The sequence below is a fragment of the Carettochelys insculpta genome, chromosome 5, assembly GCF_033958435.1.
Source record: "Carettochelys insculpta isolate YL-2023 chromosome 5, ASM3395843v1, whole genome shotgun sequence".
Lineage (NCBI taxonomy): Eukaryota > Metazoa > Chordata > Testudines > Carettochelyidae > Carettochelys > Carettochelys insculpta.
Genome location: NC_134141.1, coordinates 96756569 through 96776732, shown reverse-complemented (window position 1 = coordinate 96776732; position 20164 = coordinate 96756569). Strand labels below are relative to the sequence as shown.

General features: G+C 44.4%; 2 protein-coding genes across 3 annotated transcripts in view; one reads left to right on the top strand and one right to left on the bottom strand.

The window, feature by feature from the left end:
* Nucleotides 1-17733, bottom strand: part of CDC20B (cell division cycle 20B) — a 47489-nt gene extending 29756 nt beyond the window's left edge. The window contains exons 1-2 of the mRNA XM_074995569.1: nucleotides 17671-17733; nucleotides 17238-17309 (exon numbers count right to left, since the gene is read on the bottom strand). Of these exons, the coding sequence (XP_074851670.1) occupies nucleotides 17238-17309; nucleotides 17671-17733 (135 nt within the window). The remainder of the gene's footprint in view (nucleotides 1-17237; nucleotides 17310-17670) is intronic.
* On the top strand, nucleotides 2748-8542 carry GPX8 (glutathione peroxidase 8 (putative)). 2 transcript variants are annotated; one of them, XM_074995570.1, is made up of 3 exons: nucleotides 2748-2978; nucleotides 3599-3860; nucleotides 7759-8541. In XM_074995570.1, exons 1-3 carry the CDS (start codon nucleotides 2769-2771, stop codon nucleotides 7920-7922), a joined length of 636 nt encoding a protein of 211 aa, XP_074851671.1. In that variant the 5' UTR covers nucleotides 2748-2768; the 3' UTR covers nucleotides 7923-8541. The 2 variants fall into 2 exon arrangements, with proteins under 2 accessions (XP_074851671.1, XP_074851672.1); XM_074995571.1 differs by lacking the exon at nucleotides 3599-3860 and having other exon boundaries at nucleotides 7759-8542.
* Nucleotides 17734-20164: the final 2431 nt, after the last annotated feature.

Genomic DNA, 20164 nt, shown 5'->3' with positions numbered 1-20164 from the left:
GAGACAGATCTGTAGCTGTGCCTTCAAAAATGTTAGGTCAGGTATTGGGAATTGACAGGTGTAATCCAGAATGACACACATTAAGACTTATTTTTAAAATATACAATAAAGGCAGATTGAGAGGGTGTCAGACTTGTGTCATTAAAATACTTGTAGAGAATCTTTACATTTTTCTTGAGCACCGCCCCCCCCCCCCCCGCCCCAAGAGTTAACCTGCCTCATAGCTAGGATTCCAAATCTCCAGCCACTTCACTTCTTTTTGATGCATTCCCTGACTTCTACCTCTCCAGTCCTCAGTCAGAATTAGAAGCCAGACACACGGTAGCAAAACTATGGCCATATTCTGTACTAGCTTTCCACACACCATGCCCACCTCAAAAAAATGGTTTAAGTTTGACTTTCCCTCCAGGGCAAATCCAAATGAACATCCTGACCTAAAGACAGCAGGGCTGACAGCCACTGCAGGCCCCAGAAAAAGATAGGAGGGAGAGCCCAGCTCTTGCACCCCTGGAAGGGGCATGAACAATGGTGAAAAGGGCAGGGCCTAGGCCAATCAGTTCTTAGCGCCACTCAGATCTTAGTGCTGGTTTCCCCATCAGAGCCACATGTAGTGACACAACAGCACTGCCATGGTGTTTCAAGGGGGCCTCCTTTGCCTCCCCCACACCATTGGCAGGCCTACCTAAAGCTCACTGAAGTCAATGGGACCCAAAGCTCCTGGGGACTTACTATGCGAAATTCAATAGAATAAATGGACTCAAAGAGAGAGTAAAAGGTGTTAGTATGACCTTGCCAGTGTATAACACTATTCAATCAAACACAGGTCAGGGTTCTGAGCACAGAGATCTGCTGAGTTCCATGACAGACACATCATTCAAAATCTTTTTAACCTTCAATTAAATGTACACAAAACAAGAAAACAAGCAATTAAAGCATTTGAAATCTACCGTACTAATTATGTGTTTTAACTATATTCCTATTCTACGTCCCTCTAGAGTTTTATCTGAAAATCCCTCGGTCTGACAGTCTTTTAGAAGGTATTATTATCACACTTCATAACCCAGAGGTCTCCCACTGTGGCTGCCACCCCCACTCCAGGATGACTAATGCCCACAGCCCCTCCCCCAACTCCTGAAGCACCAGGATGAAGAGCACTTGGTGGTACAGCCACAGCCTCCCCAGCCCTAGAGCACCAGGAGAGAGAACATGAGGTAGCACTGCTGCGACCCGCCCAGACCCAGAAAGGTGAATGGTATGGCCCCAGCTACTGGAGCCCAGCAGCACTGCCAAAGCAGTAGCTTGGGGGAAGAGCGTATGTGGGGCTATGCATGGCTGTTAGGGGAGTCTCAGCCTCCTCCAGGCTCTTGTACCCACTGCCTATGAACCTTGGGCCCAGCACATGGTCTTATGCCATTCCATAACCTGGCAAAGTTTAACCAGCATTCAGCTGTTTAATGCATTGCTTTCAGCTGCCTAGTGGGTCATGGGCTCACAGCAGTGTTGCAAAAGATGCAGTCTTGATTGGTGAAAACAGACTCTCATAAAACAGAAGGAAAGGGGGAAAGGTAGGAAAGATAAGAAATAAGACAGAGAAGGAAAAGGACACAGTGGTTGGGGCAGATATGACAGTAGGGAATGAATTCTCACATTCTAGGTGGCTTCCAGAATTTAATCAGAGCCAGTAATGTCATCTGCAGGGCTGTCCTAATGAGTTGTGGTGCCCTACACAGCCCGAACACTTGCACCTCCCTGTCCCAGTACAGCAACTCTGCAGGGCAGGGGGCTATGCTCAGGACTGTGGGGGCAAGATAACACAAAGGCTGATACGGGGAACAGGCAGAGGTGGGAGCAGTGCAGTCTACCAGTGCTGCGGGTGAGGGACTGGTCTGGGCCACAGACCTGAGGGCTGGGAGATTTGGTGGCGGGAGATGGCAGACAGGTGGATGGGGGATTCAGCTGCTGGGGCGTGAGGCAGGGCAGGAACTGGGGGCTTGAGACTGCCAGAGACAGGCGGCTTCTCACTCATCCAGCTCACCTGCCTCCAACATGTTTTCAATCCTCTTCCCAAAGTCTCTATTTAAGGAGCCCAAGAGGAAGTGGTGGGCAGAACAGCCCATTCCCTTATTATTTTGCTTGCTAATTAGGCCTAATTTACAACATGCACGTTTCGGTCCATTAATTTCCATTTTCCATTTGTTTCCAGTCACAATCTCAATGCGGTCCTGGGTACTATCAATGGCCCATTTTTGTTTGGACTCATTTAGTCTTTCACTTTTGCTGAATTTTATGAACAATTTTACATAACAAACTGAGTTAAACTTTTGTTACAGTGAACAACTTAGCGCACAGGCCTATGTACAACAGCCCCAGGTGTTTCCATTGATTTCAATGGGCTTTGGGTCAGGCTCTACCTCCCTTGAAGTCAGTAGTGTTATATGGTTACATAATGTCACAAATTAATATCAGTGACAGCAGAACTGCCACTCTGAATCTGTTTGTGTGGGTCCATTATGTAAAACTATTTGTTAATGTAATTGAGACCATCTTAATGTATCTCTAGCTGAGTCAGAGAGATTTTTCTCTGCGTCAAAGTAGTGTTTCATACTGGCTTACGTATGGGGGAAGCAGCAGCAACTTCCTGACCATTTCTCCTAAATTTGGGGCACGATGAGCAGCTAGAACGGTCTGTGTAGAGCAGCTGCAGGTTTCATGTTTCAGCTCCTCCTCACATTCCAGGCCTGCTGACACTTCCCTCAAAATTCTCCAAAATGGAGTCTCTGCCTCTCTCAACTTTTCCTCTAAAATGTTCGGTGCCCAAAGCCAGGGTGTTTGTCATTTTCCTGTCGATGGTTTTGTGTACAGCAATGCTCTGCCTGTTGCAGCTCAAATTCTTCAAACCTAAAATCAAAGATTTTTATTCTTTTGAAGTGAAGGATTCCCGAGGGAGGACCGTTTCTCTGGAGAAGTACAGAGGCAAAGTAAGTTGCATTTTGAAAGCACTGTTTGCTTGTTTACTAAATATTTAGTGGACAACAGATATACTCAATATATCTGTAGTAAAACATTGTGGCATTATGGGGAGATGGTGATAGTTGCTAAATTCCCCATTCTATCAGTACCAATGAATTTTAACTTGCCATATTAAATTTAGTGATAAATCATGTAAAATGGTCATTTAATATGATTTGTTATAACTGAAATGCTCTAACAGTAGAACTAAGTTTTTTTAATCAGAGTACTGAAGAATGTCAGGATATAATTAAATTTTAGAGGTTGATTTAAATACATGTAATATGAGATATTTATTATGTACATACCTTAAATGCCTGGCTTTGCACATATGCTTTTAAAACAAAACTGTATTTAAAACATTGATCTTTCTCCAGAGGCTGATGATTTTTATTAAAAGAATCTCTTAAAAAGTACCTGCTGTCAGTTTCTGATATTCTTACTATTTTTAATGAGACAATGCTCAGATGGTCACATATAATATTCAAACAGATGAGATTATGCTATAGGAATTCGTATCTTTAAGACTTGAAATAATTTAGGAACTTGCTATTTCTTTCTAAATGTTCCACCTTATATTTTTCTGAAGGTATCTTTGGTTGTAAACGTGGCTAGCTACTGCCAGCACACAGACAAAAATTACATCGCACTGCAAGAATTACACAGAGAGTTTGGTCCATCCCACTTCACTGTTCTGGCCTTTCCATGCAATCAGTTTGGAGAATCGGAGCCTAACTCAAGCCAGGAAATAGTATCTTTTGCCAAGGGAAACTATGGAGCGACATTCCCCATTTTCCACAAAATTAAGATTCTAGGATCTGAAACAGAACCTGCATTTAAATTTCTGATAGGTAAATATTTGCCTATTACATATTATGGTGCATATAATTGCAATTTTTGTTTTCATTTTTATTGTACTAGATTCAATCAGCTTTGCTTGTGTCCTTCATGGCAGGGAGCTGAGGGGGTTGGGGGTGGGAAGAGTTCAGGAATCATGGCAGGAACTTGGAGATGTGGGGGGCTCAGGGCTTGGGGTATGCAGGTTCAGGAGTCAGGGCAGGGGGCGGGGGCGCAGGAGTCAAGACAGAGGTTAAGAGATGGGGGGTTCAGGGCGAGGGGTGGGGGCAGCCAGTTGTGTTGCTTCCCGGGGCCAGTCTAGGGCAGGGAGGCCATGTTGCCAAGCTGGTGGCTGCTCTACAACTCTCTGGGGCTATTGGGGAGCATTTGTTTGCTGCCCTCTGTGTTCATGCTGGAGTGTAACTACCAGACCCCAGTATAACTATCCCCTTTCCACCTGAGGAGAAGCAATCACATTCCAGGCACATCCCATTGTCCTGGCACAACTAAATCCTGGGTTTGCTTTAAGTTATGACAAGAGGAAGCTGCATAGTAAATTTGTGGTCCTAGCTTTTATCGTGTAGGAGGAGTTCTTGAACAGACTCACAGATAGACAGACACACAGACAGACAGATGCACAAGCTCTCCCAAATATACAGTATATTGATTTATTTCCCAAAAAATAATTGAGAACAAAAAAAAAAAAAAAAGGCAGAAGAACAGAAAGGTAAAATAATGAGAGTGGAGAGAGGAGAAGAACCAAGGACAGAAGACTTATCAGTTTCCATCTGCTAGGAATTAACTAAAGATTTCTAAAACAATAAATCAAATCTTTTCAAATTTATGTGAGGTTCCTCTTCTCCAAAGTGTTACCTGCTTGTTACAACATTATTTTTAAAGCAAACACTATAATGGCCTGATTTAATTGTTGGCTATTTGTTGTCATCATTACAAATTATTTTATTTGAAAAGTTGTTCAAAACATTACTATCACTACAACCATCATTAGAGAATTTAATAGAGAAGTGTCACCATTATTAGCCTACATATCTTAATGTCATAAACATGTATATATCAGCATATTCCACTCTTACCAATGGCCAATGGCCCCGCTCCATCAACACCACTCCTGCTGCCATCACCTTGAGGTGGACAGCTGGCTCCTGGTCTCACTGCCACCTGCCTGAGCATGGCAGCCAGTCCCCAACCCCACTGCCGCCATCCCCAGCAGGGCAACCAGCCCCCAAGCCCATTGCTGCTGACCCTGGCATGGCAGCCAGCCCCAACCCTACTGCCATTGGCCTCAACATGGCTGCAGTATGAGAGCCAGCCCTGGCCCAGCTGCTGCTGCCACCAGTCCAGCAGCTGGCCCCACAGCTGCTGGCCCTGCCACGCCCCCTGGCTGGGCTGCTGGCTCCTGGCTCCTTTGCTGCTGGCCCCAGCATGGCAGTCAGCCCCTGGCTCTGCTTCCGGCCCTGCAGCCAGCCCTGCAGTCACTGACCTCATGGTCGTAAGCTCAATTAACAGGCACCGGCACCCAGTGTAGCGGGTGCCACTTGATTGAGCGTGCTGGTTATCCAAATTCCAGAAAACTCTGCTTTTACTGAATTTACTTTGGATTCAAATCAATGCTTAATTGAGCCAATTGAAAGACTTCCATTGATTTCAGTGTGCTTTGGGTCAGGTCTTTGATTCCCATTGAACTTACGCATAACAGAGGAAAGATGGTCCAGTTTTTAGGGAACTAGCCCTTAACTTGGGTGAGAGCCATTCAATTCCATGTTCTTCCACAGCTTTACTCTGTGACTTTGAATAAGTGACTTACCCTCAGTTCCTCATCCGAGAAACAGGTAGCGATGCTGGGGGCCAGCAAAGTACTTGTTAAGAAGACAGAGTTCAAAGTCACTCGCCATATCACTGGTAAAACAACAAGATACTGCCTGCTTCACCAGTCTTTTCACCAGGCTGAAATTCAAAGGTTCTCTTTTCACCTAACTAAAAACCCTGGATCAAATTCAACACTAACTTACACTCCCTTCAGTCCTAATATCCCCGCAGATATGCTTGTGCATTATGATCAGACAAGGGGAACATTTGACTTCAGGTATATTACAGATGGTATAATTAGTGAAGAATATTCCCCATTAGCTATATTAAATAAATACTCATCTATACCCATGGGGGCATGGAGGGAGTGATTCACTCTTTTGATTCTAAAATGCATGATACTTTGTTTGATATAGACAAAAAATCAGTTTGTTTGCTATTTGTATATTTTTAAAGTATTTTATGAATATCATTGTTTCCCTTTTTGCTGTCCCCCATCTCGCAGGATTTCTCTGCCCAACGGGGATGATATTTTAACTCCTTTATACCAGTGGTGGACAACCTGAGGCCCAAGGGCTGCCTGTAGCCCATTGGGGTTCTATCTGTGGCCCATGAGACATTTTGCTTACTGTGCCAGATTCTTCCAGCTTCCATCTGCATAATTTTTTTCCCTTCTGGTATTACTCAAGTGACACACACATATAGCAAGAGCATGTGAGGCGAGGCGCATGCTGACTGCACACAACACTGACTGTGAGAGCCATGCACGCCCTCTGCATCCAATGAGAGCACTGCTTCATATCAATTGGCCCACCTTGAAAATTCTAAGTATACAAGACCAGTTAGCAAAATTATCCTGTCTTGGGAGAGCATCTTGAGTATGATAATCTGGCGGGCCAGTCAAGCAGCCCACTAACTAGCCTAGGTTCCCCATTGCTGACTTATACATTGGATACTTTCTGTCAAATTCTCAGCCACATTGGAACAGCTTTGCACTGCGCGACCAGCTGATTCTGACCACAGACCTAGCATATCCAGCCCCAGCGCAACTGTAAGAGTGCAAGGAGGTTCCTCCAGTGGAACTGAAATGAAAGTGGCAGAAGCTGTTATGAAGTACTTTATTTGTTTTGAAACACGCTGAGACTCAAACAGTTAGATGCCAGGGGCTGAAGCTTTTTTTACTTTATAACTGATGCTGCAAGCCCGCAGATACCAAGGCTATGAACTTCCAAGCCTCGAGGTGCCTTACCACAAATTAACCACCACGCTTGTGCCACTTTGTCACTCCTTGGCTATGTCTACACTTGCCCCCATCTTTGAAGGGGGCATGGTAATCATCCTGATTGGCGAATACTAATGAAGTGCTGTGAGAACATGCAGCACTTTTTTAGGCTAATTGTCCCTGCAGCAACTTCCAAGTGTCAAACTTCAAAGTGCCAGCATGCTGTGTAGCCACGGGCACTTCGAAGTGCCCACGCTATTTCTAAATGCCTTTACTGCCCAAAAATTTTGGAAGCAAAGGCACTTAGAAGTAGTGCAGGCACTTCAAAGTGCCCACAGCTACATGGCCTGCTGGCACTTTGGCACTTCGAAGTTGCCACACGGAGAATTAGCCTAATGAAGTGCTGCATATTCATCGCAGCACTTCATTAGTATTCTCCTATCAGGCTGATTACCAAGCCCCCTTCAAAAACAGGGATAAGTGTACACATAGCCCTTGATTCCAATGTGGCAGCAAAAAAGGAGCTTGGTCAGTGCAGTGGAGTTGGTGCCAGGACACTGCTAAGCATCCAGGACGAGCCGCGCGGCAGTGAGCTGCGTCAATTTCGAAGTGCTGCGGCCACCCACATGCTAATGAAGCGCTGAATATGTATTTCAGCGCTTCATTAGTAAACTTCGAAATGGCCATTTGCAAATGGCCATTTCGAAGTTTTTGGCTAGTGTAGACATAGGCCAGATCTACAGATTTAGCACAGAACGGGGGTTTCTTTCAAAAGACTGTTAAAGAATAGCTTCTCTGTAGCTAAGCAATTGCAATGATAGCAGTATCTGAGGCCTTAAGAGTATCTAATACCTTTTCTGCAGATTCTTCAAAGAAGGAGCCTAGGTGGAATTTCTGGAAGTATCTTGTCAGCCCAGAAGGTAAACTTGTAAAATTTTGGAGACCTGAAGAGCCCATAGAAAACATCAAGCCTGAAGTAGCATCCCTGATCAGGCAGATCATCATGAAAAAGAAAGAAGATCTCTGAAAAGGCCATTCACTCTGTGACTCTATTTTGCCACGTGTATAGACAATCTTGATACATTCCTGTTAAATGATGCTAGAAGCATCAAGCATCAAGTGTTTCTTGTTGGTTTTAACAGCAGGAATACGCATAATTACTAATTACTTTAGAGATAATGTAGGGCCCATTTCTGCAACATGCCGAGTTTTAAAAAAGTCAATGCCAGTTGTAAAGCACTCAGTACATTGTAGGATCAGGCCTTTAATTTGGCAGAAAATTGCTAATGTTCTTTGTAAGTTCACACTGCTGCCAGTAATGTCACCAACATGAAGATTCTTAAAAAAGAAGACAGAGGATTTCTCTGACTATGAAGTTGCATCATTTATCAAGCCAGGAGCTTTTGTGTTAGCGATTTTTTATTTGATTGCCAAACATCAAACTTATATGACTGAATTACTTTCAGATTATCGTATCAGTCCAGAAGCATCAAACCAGAGTAACTAAAACTGAGTGCTTTCCAACATTAACAAAGAAAGTTGATGAATTGTGAAAATTATAAATGAAATGTTAAAATTGTAAATAGATAATTCTATGCAGATTGTTTATTAAAAAAAGAGGGAAAAAAAAAATCACAAAATGTTTCCTAGTCTACAGTGTGTGCATTTGGATATATTTCACAAAATGTTTTGTGACATTGTGCCATCATACACTGAGAGAATTCTGGAGAATCTAACGTTAAAGAGATGGTAAGGTCAGCCCCTATTATATTTGGTGGCAGGCAAGCTTAGATTGCTAAACTTTGTGGATAAAGCAGCAAACAACTTGGGATTCATCAGACATCATGTTTGTATTTTACAGTCTGAGACTAAGAAGGCAAAATGACTAGAATAATTCTAAGAGCAAACATTAGCATAGTAGATAATGTTTAAGCTGCAAGGCAATTGGACAAAAACCAGGCTTTCACCATTCAGGGCCAGAAGACCACGCACATTTGAACATCTGATATGGGTCAACAATAGGCCAAGAGGCTACTTGCCATGATCGCAGAAAGGCTAACGTGCGGCATGCTCAAACAAAAGTTAGTATTCATGTTTTCTCACCATTTGCAGGGGAAGGGTGTGAGAAAGAGCATAAGATCAGTCTTTCTGGGTCATGCCAAAGGTCCATCTACCCCAGCAGGAGTGACACATATGCCCTTTCTCCCCCCACCCCACACACACACATACATGGTGCTTGCCCACCACCCTCCACACTCATGACCAGTGCCATGTCACTCCTGGACCCCGGTGAGTGTGGGGATGCTCTTGCACTGCTCTCAGGCCCCACAGCTCCAGGGAAGAACAGGACTGGCCCCGCACTCACCCAGAAGCAGCACAATGCTTCCAGAGGAAGAGGTGAGTGGGGGTGAAGCAATGATGGGGAGGGGCTTGGACCAAAGGAGCGCTGGGGGAGGCAAATCAAGAATCCCCCTCACAAGTCACCACTGTAGCCCAGTATCCAGTCTTCTGACGGTGGCGAATGTCAGGTGCCCCAGAGGGAAGGAACAGAACAGGCAATCATCAGATAGTCCATCTCTTTTGAAGATCTTGAAGCTGAGTCTGGTTAGACTGAGTAGCCCCTTGGCCAAAAGAAGACCTTGCTTCCAGTCCTGCTGTTGTATGATTCTATGAATGTAAGCAACAGAGTGCAATCCAAATGGGAGCAGTTGAGATTGGTGTCCATTGTAAACACACTTTGGAAAAGACAGTGCAATCCTACTGCCATTGTAGTCAATGGGAGTTTCATTATTGACTTCAGTGGAGGCAGATTTGGGACTCTAACTCTTAACTGTGAATTTCTCTCATTTTCCTGATTCTAAGTGAAAGTCATAAGATTATTTGAATATAATGTTATAGTTGAATCAAATTGCTTTTTAAAACCTATTACCATTATCGGGGAACTATCTCAGATGAATCATATTGTACAACTATATTTTGTGCCTCTACATCATGCAAACAAAATAGTTCAGATGTTTACACAATTATTATGAGACAGCAGATTCTCTCTGCTCGGGAGAGGAGTAGGCAGGAATGCTTTTGTTTCTCAGTCCCATGACCTAGTAGCATGTGAATGATCACAGAAGCAGAAGAGATGTTAATTGTGCTTTTCCAAATTTCCAAATGTTTTGGGGGGCATTTCTTAAGTGGAACCTTAGTGCTGAATGTCCAGTCTAGTGAAAGGGAAAGGTCAAAGAAGAGTGACAAGAATGAACAAACGGTAAAAGATCTCATCTAAAGAAAGAGTGAAAAGATTGAGATTGTCATCTCATTTCAATGAGAAACAAAGAGGGAACATGATAAATTTACATAAAATAACGAATGGTACAGAGAAGTTAGATCAGGAATTCTAGATGTCTTCTCATAACACAAGAACAAGATTAGATTAAAAGACCAGAAGTTCCAAATGAATAAAATGAAATACTTTTTCATATAATTTGTACTTAAACTGTGCAGCTTATTACTACATGAAGACATTGAGGCTAAGAACTTAGATTTAAAAAGTATAGGCTAGTTATACAGATATTAAGAATATTCAAAATTGTCATAATCCATTACAATAATTTTGGAAAGGATATTAAATATGCTTCAGGGTTTAAGACAACGTCCAGCTATTAGACATAAGGTGGAGACCACTGTGAGAGAGGGAGGGAACACACAATCCCCCATCTGTCTACTGTGTAGTTCTTACACTGTCATCTGATCTATCAGGTATTGACCACTGTGAAAGACAGGAGACTAAACTACATGGAGCTTGTGTCTGATCCGTTATGATAATTTCTATGTTCCTATGTCATCAGCCTGTTTTCACTTCTCGGTCTCCATCTGTCCATCTATGCCATTCTGGATCTGTGTATGCTTTGATGTTGGTTGACAAAATGTCCAGATATGTACTACATGCATTGATGGACAAAGCTGGGCAAAATTTCCCAGGAAGAGACTTCCCCCCCCCACCAGAAAAAGTAAATTCACAGATGTTTTGGTCAAAATGAATATGTGCTAAATTTGTCAAGTTGTTTCAGTCAAGAACATCTACCCCATCAGAAAAAAAAATCTGAAAAATAATCAAAATATTTCCACTTTTTATTCAAAATGACTTTTTGTTTCACATTTTTTTCTTAGAAACATTAAATGAAGTTTTAAAACATGAGCAGGGTTGTTTCAACCCAGAATTTAAAAAAACATTTTTTTTGATTTTTTAGTTTGGTTACAAAACTTAAAACTCAATTAGTCACACACCTCTGAGGAAGGATGCTAATTTTACAGGGACTATGTAAGAGGCAAACTGTGCCACTTATCCATTGTAGTCTACACAAAACTGCTGGCGGGGAGGACAATAAGGACATCCATAGAGGGCCAGTACCTCAGTGTGACTTAATCTGATTAGCAGTTTCATGCAGGCTGATAGCGACAGGAAGAGACACTGTGAGAGAGCAGAATGCCCCTTTCTAGCTCAGGTGGCATAGGGCCTGGCAGCTCCATTCAATCAGTAACACCCAGGCCCACCAACTGTGGGAGGAAGGGTACGGGGGCAGCTACAACAGGCCCAGCCTTTCACAGCAGCTCAGCGCTCTGACTGCCCCCATCTCTACTACTTCAACAGCAGCATCAGCTGGAGCTCTGGACCACTGTGAAGTGCCAGTAGCACTGCTCTACTGCTTTGCATAGCTCTGGGGGACTCAGTGTCACAGTCCCGGTGGCACTAATGGCAACTGCTGCTGGCCTTGCCACTACTGCCCTTGGCCCCAACCTTTCCGGGGCCCAGAGCTGGGCCCCCCTCCCACTTTGCCCCAGGACCCATGGTAGCTGTCAGCCCTGCTGGTAACACCCCACCACACATTGGCTGGGTGTGGGACTTAAAAATGAAAAAAGCTAGCAGTGTATGAGGGTAACTGGGGCGGAATGTAAACTGATGGGTCCTTCCTTAGAGCCAGTGGAAGTGACCCAGGGGAGAGCAAGGAGTCTCTCCACTGGAAACCTCAAGGAAAGGTGGAGCAGCTGGTAGGTCTCCTTTGGCAAAAGGTAGGGGCATGCACACAGAAACATGCTTGCCCAGCAGCCAACCACTTGGAGCAGTGTGTGGGGCCATGGCAGGCAGGCAGCCTGCCTGAGCACCTCTCTGGGACACAGGAAATTAGCAGCCCAGAGGGTCATGGCAGGCCAGATCCAACTGTCTGGCAGGCTGGGTCTGGCCTGTGGGCTGTATGTTACCTAACCCTGGGCTATAATGAAAGGGCTGTACAGGACTCCTGAAATCAAAGGATAGGAGAAATCTGGCGAGCCCTACAACAGCGGAGGTGGGCGGGGGTGAGTATTTACTGCTGCACGCATAAGGCCAGTGGAAATTAGTAACCCCAAAGGTGGAGCTAAACATGATTTAATTGAAAGGCTGAATCACGGAAGCAGCACAGACAGCACAGGAGGCTGAGCCAAGTCATGGATGACCAAAGAAAAACTGCAGCATTCCTTCTGCAAAGCCTCATTACACCATAAAGGGGTGTTCTGGGAGAGTGACTTTTGTTACACATATTTCCATTAATTGTTAACAATGCACTTCCACAAAACACATAACTAAACTAAAATGACAACTATCTGTTTTGTGTTCCAGTGGGGGTTCTCTGAATGCAAAAGAGCACAAAAATATTATGAGCACAGTTCAGTGAAATCATTTTGAAAATTTGTGCCAGTCTTATTATTTCACATTATATGAACTGAATTGGCAATTTCAGTCCAGTTTCTAAACAGAGCATGAAAGGTCAACACTAATATACAGAGAGGTAGCTGTGTTAGTCTGTATCTTCACAAAAAAGCAGCCTTCTTTACAATCACACTGGCACTGATTTAGTGAAAATGGACAAAAAACAAATTAGACAACAATTAAACAAGGACACACTCATACCTATCTATATTTGTAAATTATGAAAAATATTATGTAACACAAAAGCTAATTTGTTTTTATTGTACTTGCTCTATAGACAGACTAAAAACAGAGTTGAATCCTGTTCATTAGATTCAGAAGAGCAGTTGTCCTGTTAACTTCAGTTAAGACTGATCTTACATCAGATGAACAAGAACATTGTCTTCCAAGAATGATCTCTTCAGAACTTGTGGGTTGAGTCCTTTCAGCATGTGTGGTAGTGCTTAATTTGTAATTAAAGAGGTGCTGGGGCTGAAGCAATTAGTCAGTGGGGCTGGAGCCATTTATTTACATGCATAACTGATACAGAAAGCCCAAAGGTGCTAGGCCTACTAACACCCAAACCTACACCTCAGGGCTGAGACCTGGAAAGCCCTGCCACAAGCCTCTGGTGTTGATGTATCTTGGAAACCAAATGATTGCCCATTTCCATAGATCTTCACTTTCCCCCCGCATAATCTAGAGTAGAAATGGTTTAACCAGGAACTCTTTTCCCTCCTAAAAAGCTACCAGGAATACATATTTTCCAAATACATTTTAACCAACCAGACTTGAGCACCTCACTCCTTCCCATTGGATTTTCTGATCCCCACAAGACCAATAGAAGCAGTGCCAAGTAAAACCAAACAGTTCCAGAACTGAACTTACAGCTCCCTTGGGAATACTTTTATATCATCCCTGAATGTTTCAAGCTTACTTTACATAATACTGTAAAAATTGCACATTTTCACATGGGATCCAAACCTGAAACCAATACTTACATGTGCAAACAAGCCCTTTGAAGTCAACGTAATTTTTCATATAGGTAAAATTTTGTAGGCTCAAACCCAAACATATTAAGTCCTAATGTCAAACAAACCATAGAATCTACAGGCCAGATCCTCAGCTGGTTTAATTTATCTTAACCCTATTGAAGGCAATGGAGTTATGCCAACACACTTTTAAATCTATGCAGGTTCTGGTCCATTATCTTCGCACAGAAAAGTTAAGAGTAACCTACTTGTTATCTGCTTGTCTAAACACTGATGCACAGTTAAAAAAAAAAAGCAGTCCAATAGCCCTTTAAAGACTAACAAAATAATTTATTAGGTGATGAGCTTTCATGGGACAGACCCACTTCACAGTTGTGTGCTAATGTGGAAGTGTATTTAGTAGCTGGTATGTGGGCAACAGCTAACTAACAATACACTGCCTAACCAGCACGCACATGCGCACGCACACCCACCCACAAACTAGTTCTATTATGGGCCTTAACACTGCAAATTCTTCACACATATACACGTGATGCCTTCACTGAGAGGTCTTCACTTGGAGAGTTTGCAAGAAAGGGCCATATGTGTTAGCTGGCATCTCTGCTTCCTATAATGAAATAGTCTGCTTTTCATCTCACAAATAAGAATGGCTTAGATGGTAAATACAAGACACAGATTTCACCAAATGAACACCAAATGAACCATTAGATACCAGGGTAGTAGATGCTTTAAGCTAATATTTTGAAATACTCCCATCAAGAAACAAATTTTATTTCTTTTAAAATTAATTTAAAATTAGCTAGCCAGGAACCATTTCCCTTGAACTAAAAACTGACAAGAGTGCCCACCAATGTGATTAATAAATAATCTAAAACTATATATGCATGTTGAACCTCTCTAAGCCAGTACTTGCTGGTCCAGCAATACCTATGGTCCGGCATGATTGTAGTTAGCTGAATGGGTATAACCAAGTTTCCTACGAGCCCATAAAGTTTGTTTATAGCCACCTGTCCTGGCTCTGTGCTCTGTGTATTATTTAGCTGCAATTTTTTTACCCCTAAACATTTTCTAAGAGCCCAGTAAGCAGTGGAAGTGTTAGTAATGCTTTGTGACCTCCTGTGATTTGGCACCAATCAGGTCCCAAGGATGCCAGACTAGAGAGGTTTAACAATCAATTATTTGTTAAAATGGCTAAATCTTACCACCGGTTGAATCTCTCTAGTCCAGCACCCTTGGGACCTGAAGAGTAGCAAAGGAAAGAATTTGCCAGAAAAGGACTTAGGAAAGCAATTGCTTGTCTTGCAAAGAAGAAAACTGTCAGTTAAGTTGTGATCATTTTATATAGATAGACGATAGATGGAATTCTAACCCATCTGTCTCTAAGTGCCGATCAAAATTAAGAAACATTATAAGAGATGAACTAAGGTTTTCCTTTTTGTATTTTGGATAACAGGAGTATGTGAAACATGGTCAAATGTAAATATCAGTTTCACTACTGTCTGACTGTATGCTTTACAATAGAAAATAAAAACGGCCTAGAAGATGCACTATGCAAAACTAGGTTTGCGGCTGTTGAATCATAGTCTGTGCAATAAGACAGCAGCTGTAAGTTAGCTGGTGTCAAATTTCCAACCAGCTAACTATACACTGCCTTCCCAGCACACATATACAGTTACCACCAACGTTCTCAAGTTTTGTGTCCTGATGTCATCTCATTCAAACAAAAGGGAACTGGCCCTGAAGCTCGTGACAGTGTAGTAGAGACTGCCAGATTCACACAAAGCAGCCAGCTAACAGTACACTGCCTACCAGACACAGGGAGTCTAACCAAAGCAACATATTTCCTTTTTAAAGACTCTGTGAATGAATTTTATTTATAACAGAAACTTTGCAAAGTGGAGTGAAGGAAAAATTAAAGGTCCATTTATGCAATCACTCCATTTAATTTGATGCTGTTAACTACTTTTAAAATTAACTCAATCCAAAATGTGAAATACTTAGATGCCATAACTATCAAGGGCACGATTCTGATCTTAGTTGCATTGCTGGGAATACGAACTAATTCCAAGGAAGTCAATGGATTATAACAGAGTAAATCAATGTAAAGTGAGATCTGAATCAGGCCCTAAACTGTTGGCTAAAACTTCAGCAAGTGTCTGACTGGATTCTCTTTTCATTTACACTAGTTTTTCAGTGGTGTAACTTTACTGACTTATTTGGAATTACTCATGCCTACCAATGGCATATCTTAAATTAGAACCAAGTCTAATTCTGCCCTTTTTTGTAGCCATTCTAGTTCAAAATGATTCAGCCAGGCTAATTTTAAGCTTGTGAGTAGTACCACTGACTTCTGTACCAAGCCCTTAAAGAGCAAAATTGATCTTGTAGGTAAAAAGTCATCTTCACAATGTTTAATAATCATAGGTTTGGCTATTAGGACTCATATGGTTAATAAGCTGTATAGATGTTACTGAAGTCAGAACCAAACAGGTTGCATGGATGTAAATAAGGACAAATTGTGGGCCTCTTTCTTTGCTTCTCAAAACCTGGCTCTTTTACCCATCAAAAGGAATTTCATTTTGCAATGCTCCTGAATTCTCAATAAAAGAAAACTATACAGTATAAGCAATCACTTGTCCAGTTGGCACAGCTAGGCAGCAGCCAGAGGGCAATGTTACCCATCACAGTCCACGAGAGGGTGCCATTTCCATGACTTCTATGATGCTCCTGAATGCAACAAGGTGCAGTGCAGTTAGCAACTGTTCTTACATCAAGTTCTCAACAGCCAGCTAGCAATGCACTGCCAAACTGTCACATCCTTGTGCTCACGCAGTACTTCTTGGCTATTTGCTCTGTCCCACAGACAGCTTTCTATAGCTTAGTTATTGTTCAACATGCTCAGCCTAGCATTGTGCCTTCCCAACAGTATTTCTTGTATGAATGTTATTATATTTTATATATATTATATGTATTATATTCAGTCTTTAATGCACCATGGTTATCTTCTGCTCCAAAATTTCCTTTCTAGGAGTATCCTTTTTCATTACCCCTTCATCATGCTTTTTTCATTGTCTGTAAGCACATCTGAATCTCACTTAGGATTCTACTAAAGTGACTAATCAGAGTTACATTGTTCAGGTTTGAAGACAGGGGCTCTCTGAATTTTGAATCTTGAACATTGTATAGTACACTGCTGGTGATCAAATAATAACCTAGATGTTTACAGCTGTGTGCTATGTTTTCACAGTTACTTTTATTCCTTACTGTGCAACCACACAAGCATGCGTCAGGTGGTTTGTGATGCTGCATGGACAGGACAGGCAACTCCCCACATGCCTGCAGCCCATTCAGCCAGGTCAAGTAACTTTTATTCAGTAATCCACCCCATATCCCCATGAAGAGAGAATCCTAGGCTCTACTTCTGAAGTTCTCCTTTGTGCTGTTTTGCCACTAACATTGCTTATGCACACGTTCCCTGGTTACATATTATGCATTTACATGAGTTTAATTTGTAGTGACTCTAATAAACACAGAAAAAACCTCTTACAACTTCATTTTTGTCTTCAGATTTTCTGTCCCTTTCTCCGCTGACCTAAAACAATATACACAGCAGAACTTTTGTGTATGTACTTACCTTAGTGAGCATCTGTAAGCTTTGTTTTCCTGTCTCTTTAAGCTCTTTCCCAAGTGTTTTCATTACTTTCTCCTTTAAAAAATACAAAAAATACATACAATGCTATTGAACTTGCAGCTATTATCTGAGAAGCAATTGTTATGCCCCGTCTAAATCACTGGTTACATCAAACCAGATGTTTGTGGAAGATCAGTTCCTGCAGTCCTTCCCCCTCTTGTTGCAAAATCACTGACATCTGCGCTGGGCCCTTTCCTACACACTTGCTAAAATAAAACTCTCAGCTGACTTCGTGAGCTTTGTCTGAGTAAAGAAACCATATGATCAGTATGATTTGTTCCACAATCATTGTACTATTTAGCTGTGAGAAGACAAGTGACTTGACTCCCCTGAAGCAAGGGAGAGTTAGAATAAAAATAAAATGAATGACATTTACCCACAACATGTCTTCATCTGTCTTGACCCTCCTAGAAGCAGATCTCTCTAACTTCCACTCCATCTCCATCACCCACTCGGGGCCCCCCGGGTCCTGAGCCACTCTGGCTTTGTCTGGAGGAGACAGCGATGGGCTGGGTGCCCCTAACAGCCACTCGGCCTATTTATACTCCCCTCGAGCCCCTTAGCTCGCCTGCCTGCCCTACACGGTGCCCTCCAGGAGCCCCGCGAGCCCCTCTGCGCTCGGCTCGGCTCGGCTCGCCTCCTCCCCGCCCTGCCCCGCTGAGCTCGCCCCGAGGGACCGGCGTGCCATTTAAAGAGCCCGCACGCGCGGCAGGCGACGCGGGAATCCCCTGCCCCGGCAGCTGATTGGCCGCCCGGCTGTGTGACTGAGGGGGATTCCCCGCTTTGCCTGCCAGGCTGAGGCGCTGAAGGCGGGAGGGCGGCGGGGCTGCGCGCTCCCTCCCTGGCGGCTCCAGCTCCCGGGCCCGCGGTGGCTGGGCGGCTCGAGCCTCCTCATTGTCTGCCGCGGGGCGGGGCCGCGGGCAGCAGCGCCAAGGCTCGCGGGGGTCCCTCTGCTGCCACCGGTGGCGGGCAAAGAAGCGGGGTTTGGTTCCAACGGGCTTGGCAGAGCTGCCCCCTCCCCCCGCCCACCCAGCTGCCGCCCTCCGCAGCCGGGCGCGCGCTAGCGGGGCTGGCTGGGCTCGCCTGGCAGCTGCGGCGCTCCCGGGGGCAGAGCAGGGCAGGGCAGGGCTGGGGAGCCGGCCTGCAGCCCCGCGCCCCTCTGTGTCCGTCATCCCACCTTACGCTGCGCTCCTTCTTCCGCCCTCGCCTTCTGCCAAACTTGGGGGGTGCGGGGGAGGCCGGGGGAAAACGCCAGCCTTGAAGTGACCCCGCCATGTATTTTATGCCCCCTCTTCCCAAGCGCCCGGTTTGGCTGCACAGCCCTCTTCACTGAGCCAGGCCTGCTCAGTCTCTAAAAGGGCAGTGATTTGGGGCGAGGGAGCGTCTGTGCTCCTCCAGAGCTAAGGAGCATGGACAACAACCCCCTCCTCCTAAGAAACGGTCATAGTCACCTAATTAACCCTCCTTGGTATGTTGATTTCCTTGGAAATCTTAGTAGGCTGTAAGCTTTCCTGGGCAAAGACCCGCTTCATCAGATGCATCTGATGAAGTGGGCCTCTGCCGACAAAAGCTTATGCTCCAAAATATGTTAGTCTATAAGGTGCCAGAAGACTTCTTGTTCTTGAAACTACAGACTAACACAGGCTACCTCTCTGATACTTAGTAGGCTGTGTTAGCTTAATCTGTCCTCTTGCAATTACGGCCACGTCTACACGTGCACGCTACTTCGAAGTAGCAGCGCCAACTTCGAAATAGCACCCCTCACGGCTACACGTGTTGGGCGCTATTTCGAAGTTGAAATTGACGTTAGGCGGCGAGACGTCGAAGTCGCTAACCCCATGAGGGGATGGGAATAGCGCCCTACTTCGAAGTTGAACGTCGAAGTAGGGCACGTGTAGACAATCTGGCTGCGTCTACACGTGCACGCTACTTCGAAGTAGCGGCAGTAACTTCGAAATAGCGCCCGTCACGTCTACACGTGTTGGGCGCTATTTCGAAGTTGAAATCGACGTTAGGCGGCGAGACGTCGAAGTCGCTAACCCCATGAGGGGATGGGAATAGCGCCCTACTTCGACGTTCAACATCGAAGTAGGGACGTGTAGACGATCCGCGTCCCGCAACATCGAAATAGCGGGGTCCTCCATGGCGGCCATCAGCTGAGGGGTTGAAAGACGCTCTCTCTCCAGCCCCTGCGGGGCTCTATGGTCACTGTGTGCAGCAGCCCTTAGCCCAGGGCTTCTGGCTGCTGCTGCTGCAGCTGGGGATCCATGCTGCATGCGCAGGGTCTGCAAGCGGTTGTCGGCTCTGTGGATCTTGTGTTGTTTAGTGCAACTGTGTCTGGGAGTGGCCCTTTAAGGGAGCGGCTTGCTGTTGAGTCCGCCCTGTGACCCTGTCTGCAGCTGTTCCTGGCACCCTTATTTTGATGTGTGCTACTTTGGTGTGTAGACGTTCCCTCGCAGCGCCTATTTCGATGTGGTGCTGCCCAACGTCGAAGTTGAATGTCGACATTGCCAGCCCTGGAGGACGTGTAGACGTTATTCATCGAAATAGACTATTTCGATGTCACGTCCACGTGTAGACGTAGCCTACAAGTATCAGAGGGGGAGCCCTGTTTGTCTGTATCGGCAAAAACGAGGAGAAGTCCTGTGGCACCTTATAGATTAAAGCTGAGTCTACGCTGCACAGTTCTGTCGACAGAGAGGCCTGTGGACAAAACTAGAGAGTGTCTACACTACGAGTGCTTTCTGTTGAGAATCTGTAGACAGAACACAGCCATCTTCCCAGCAAAGTTCTGTCTTGACCATACGAGGCATAGCGCCTCTGTTGGCCAATTCCGTTGGCAAAAGCATAGTGTAGACAGTCCAGGGGGC

Excerpts from the sequence above, each read along its gene's own strand:
- GPX8 (XM_074995570.1), top strand. The coding sequence starts at position 2,769 with ATGGAGTCTCTGCCTCTCTCAACTTTTCCTCTAAAATGTTCGGTGCCC. Across the intron at positions 2,979-3,598 it reads TGGAGAAGTACAGAGGCAAA|GTATCTTTGGTTGTAAACGT; the intron begins GTAAGTTGCATT and ends ATTTTTCTGAAG. Across the intron at positions 3,861-7,758 it reads TGCATTTAAATTTCTGATAG|ATTCTTCAAAGAAGGAGCCT; the intron begins GTAAATATTTGC and ends CCTTTTCTGCAG.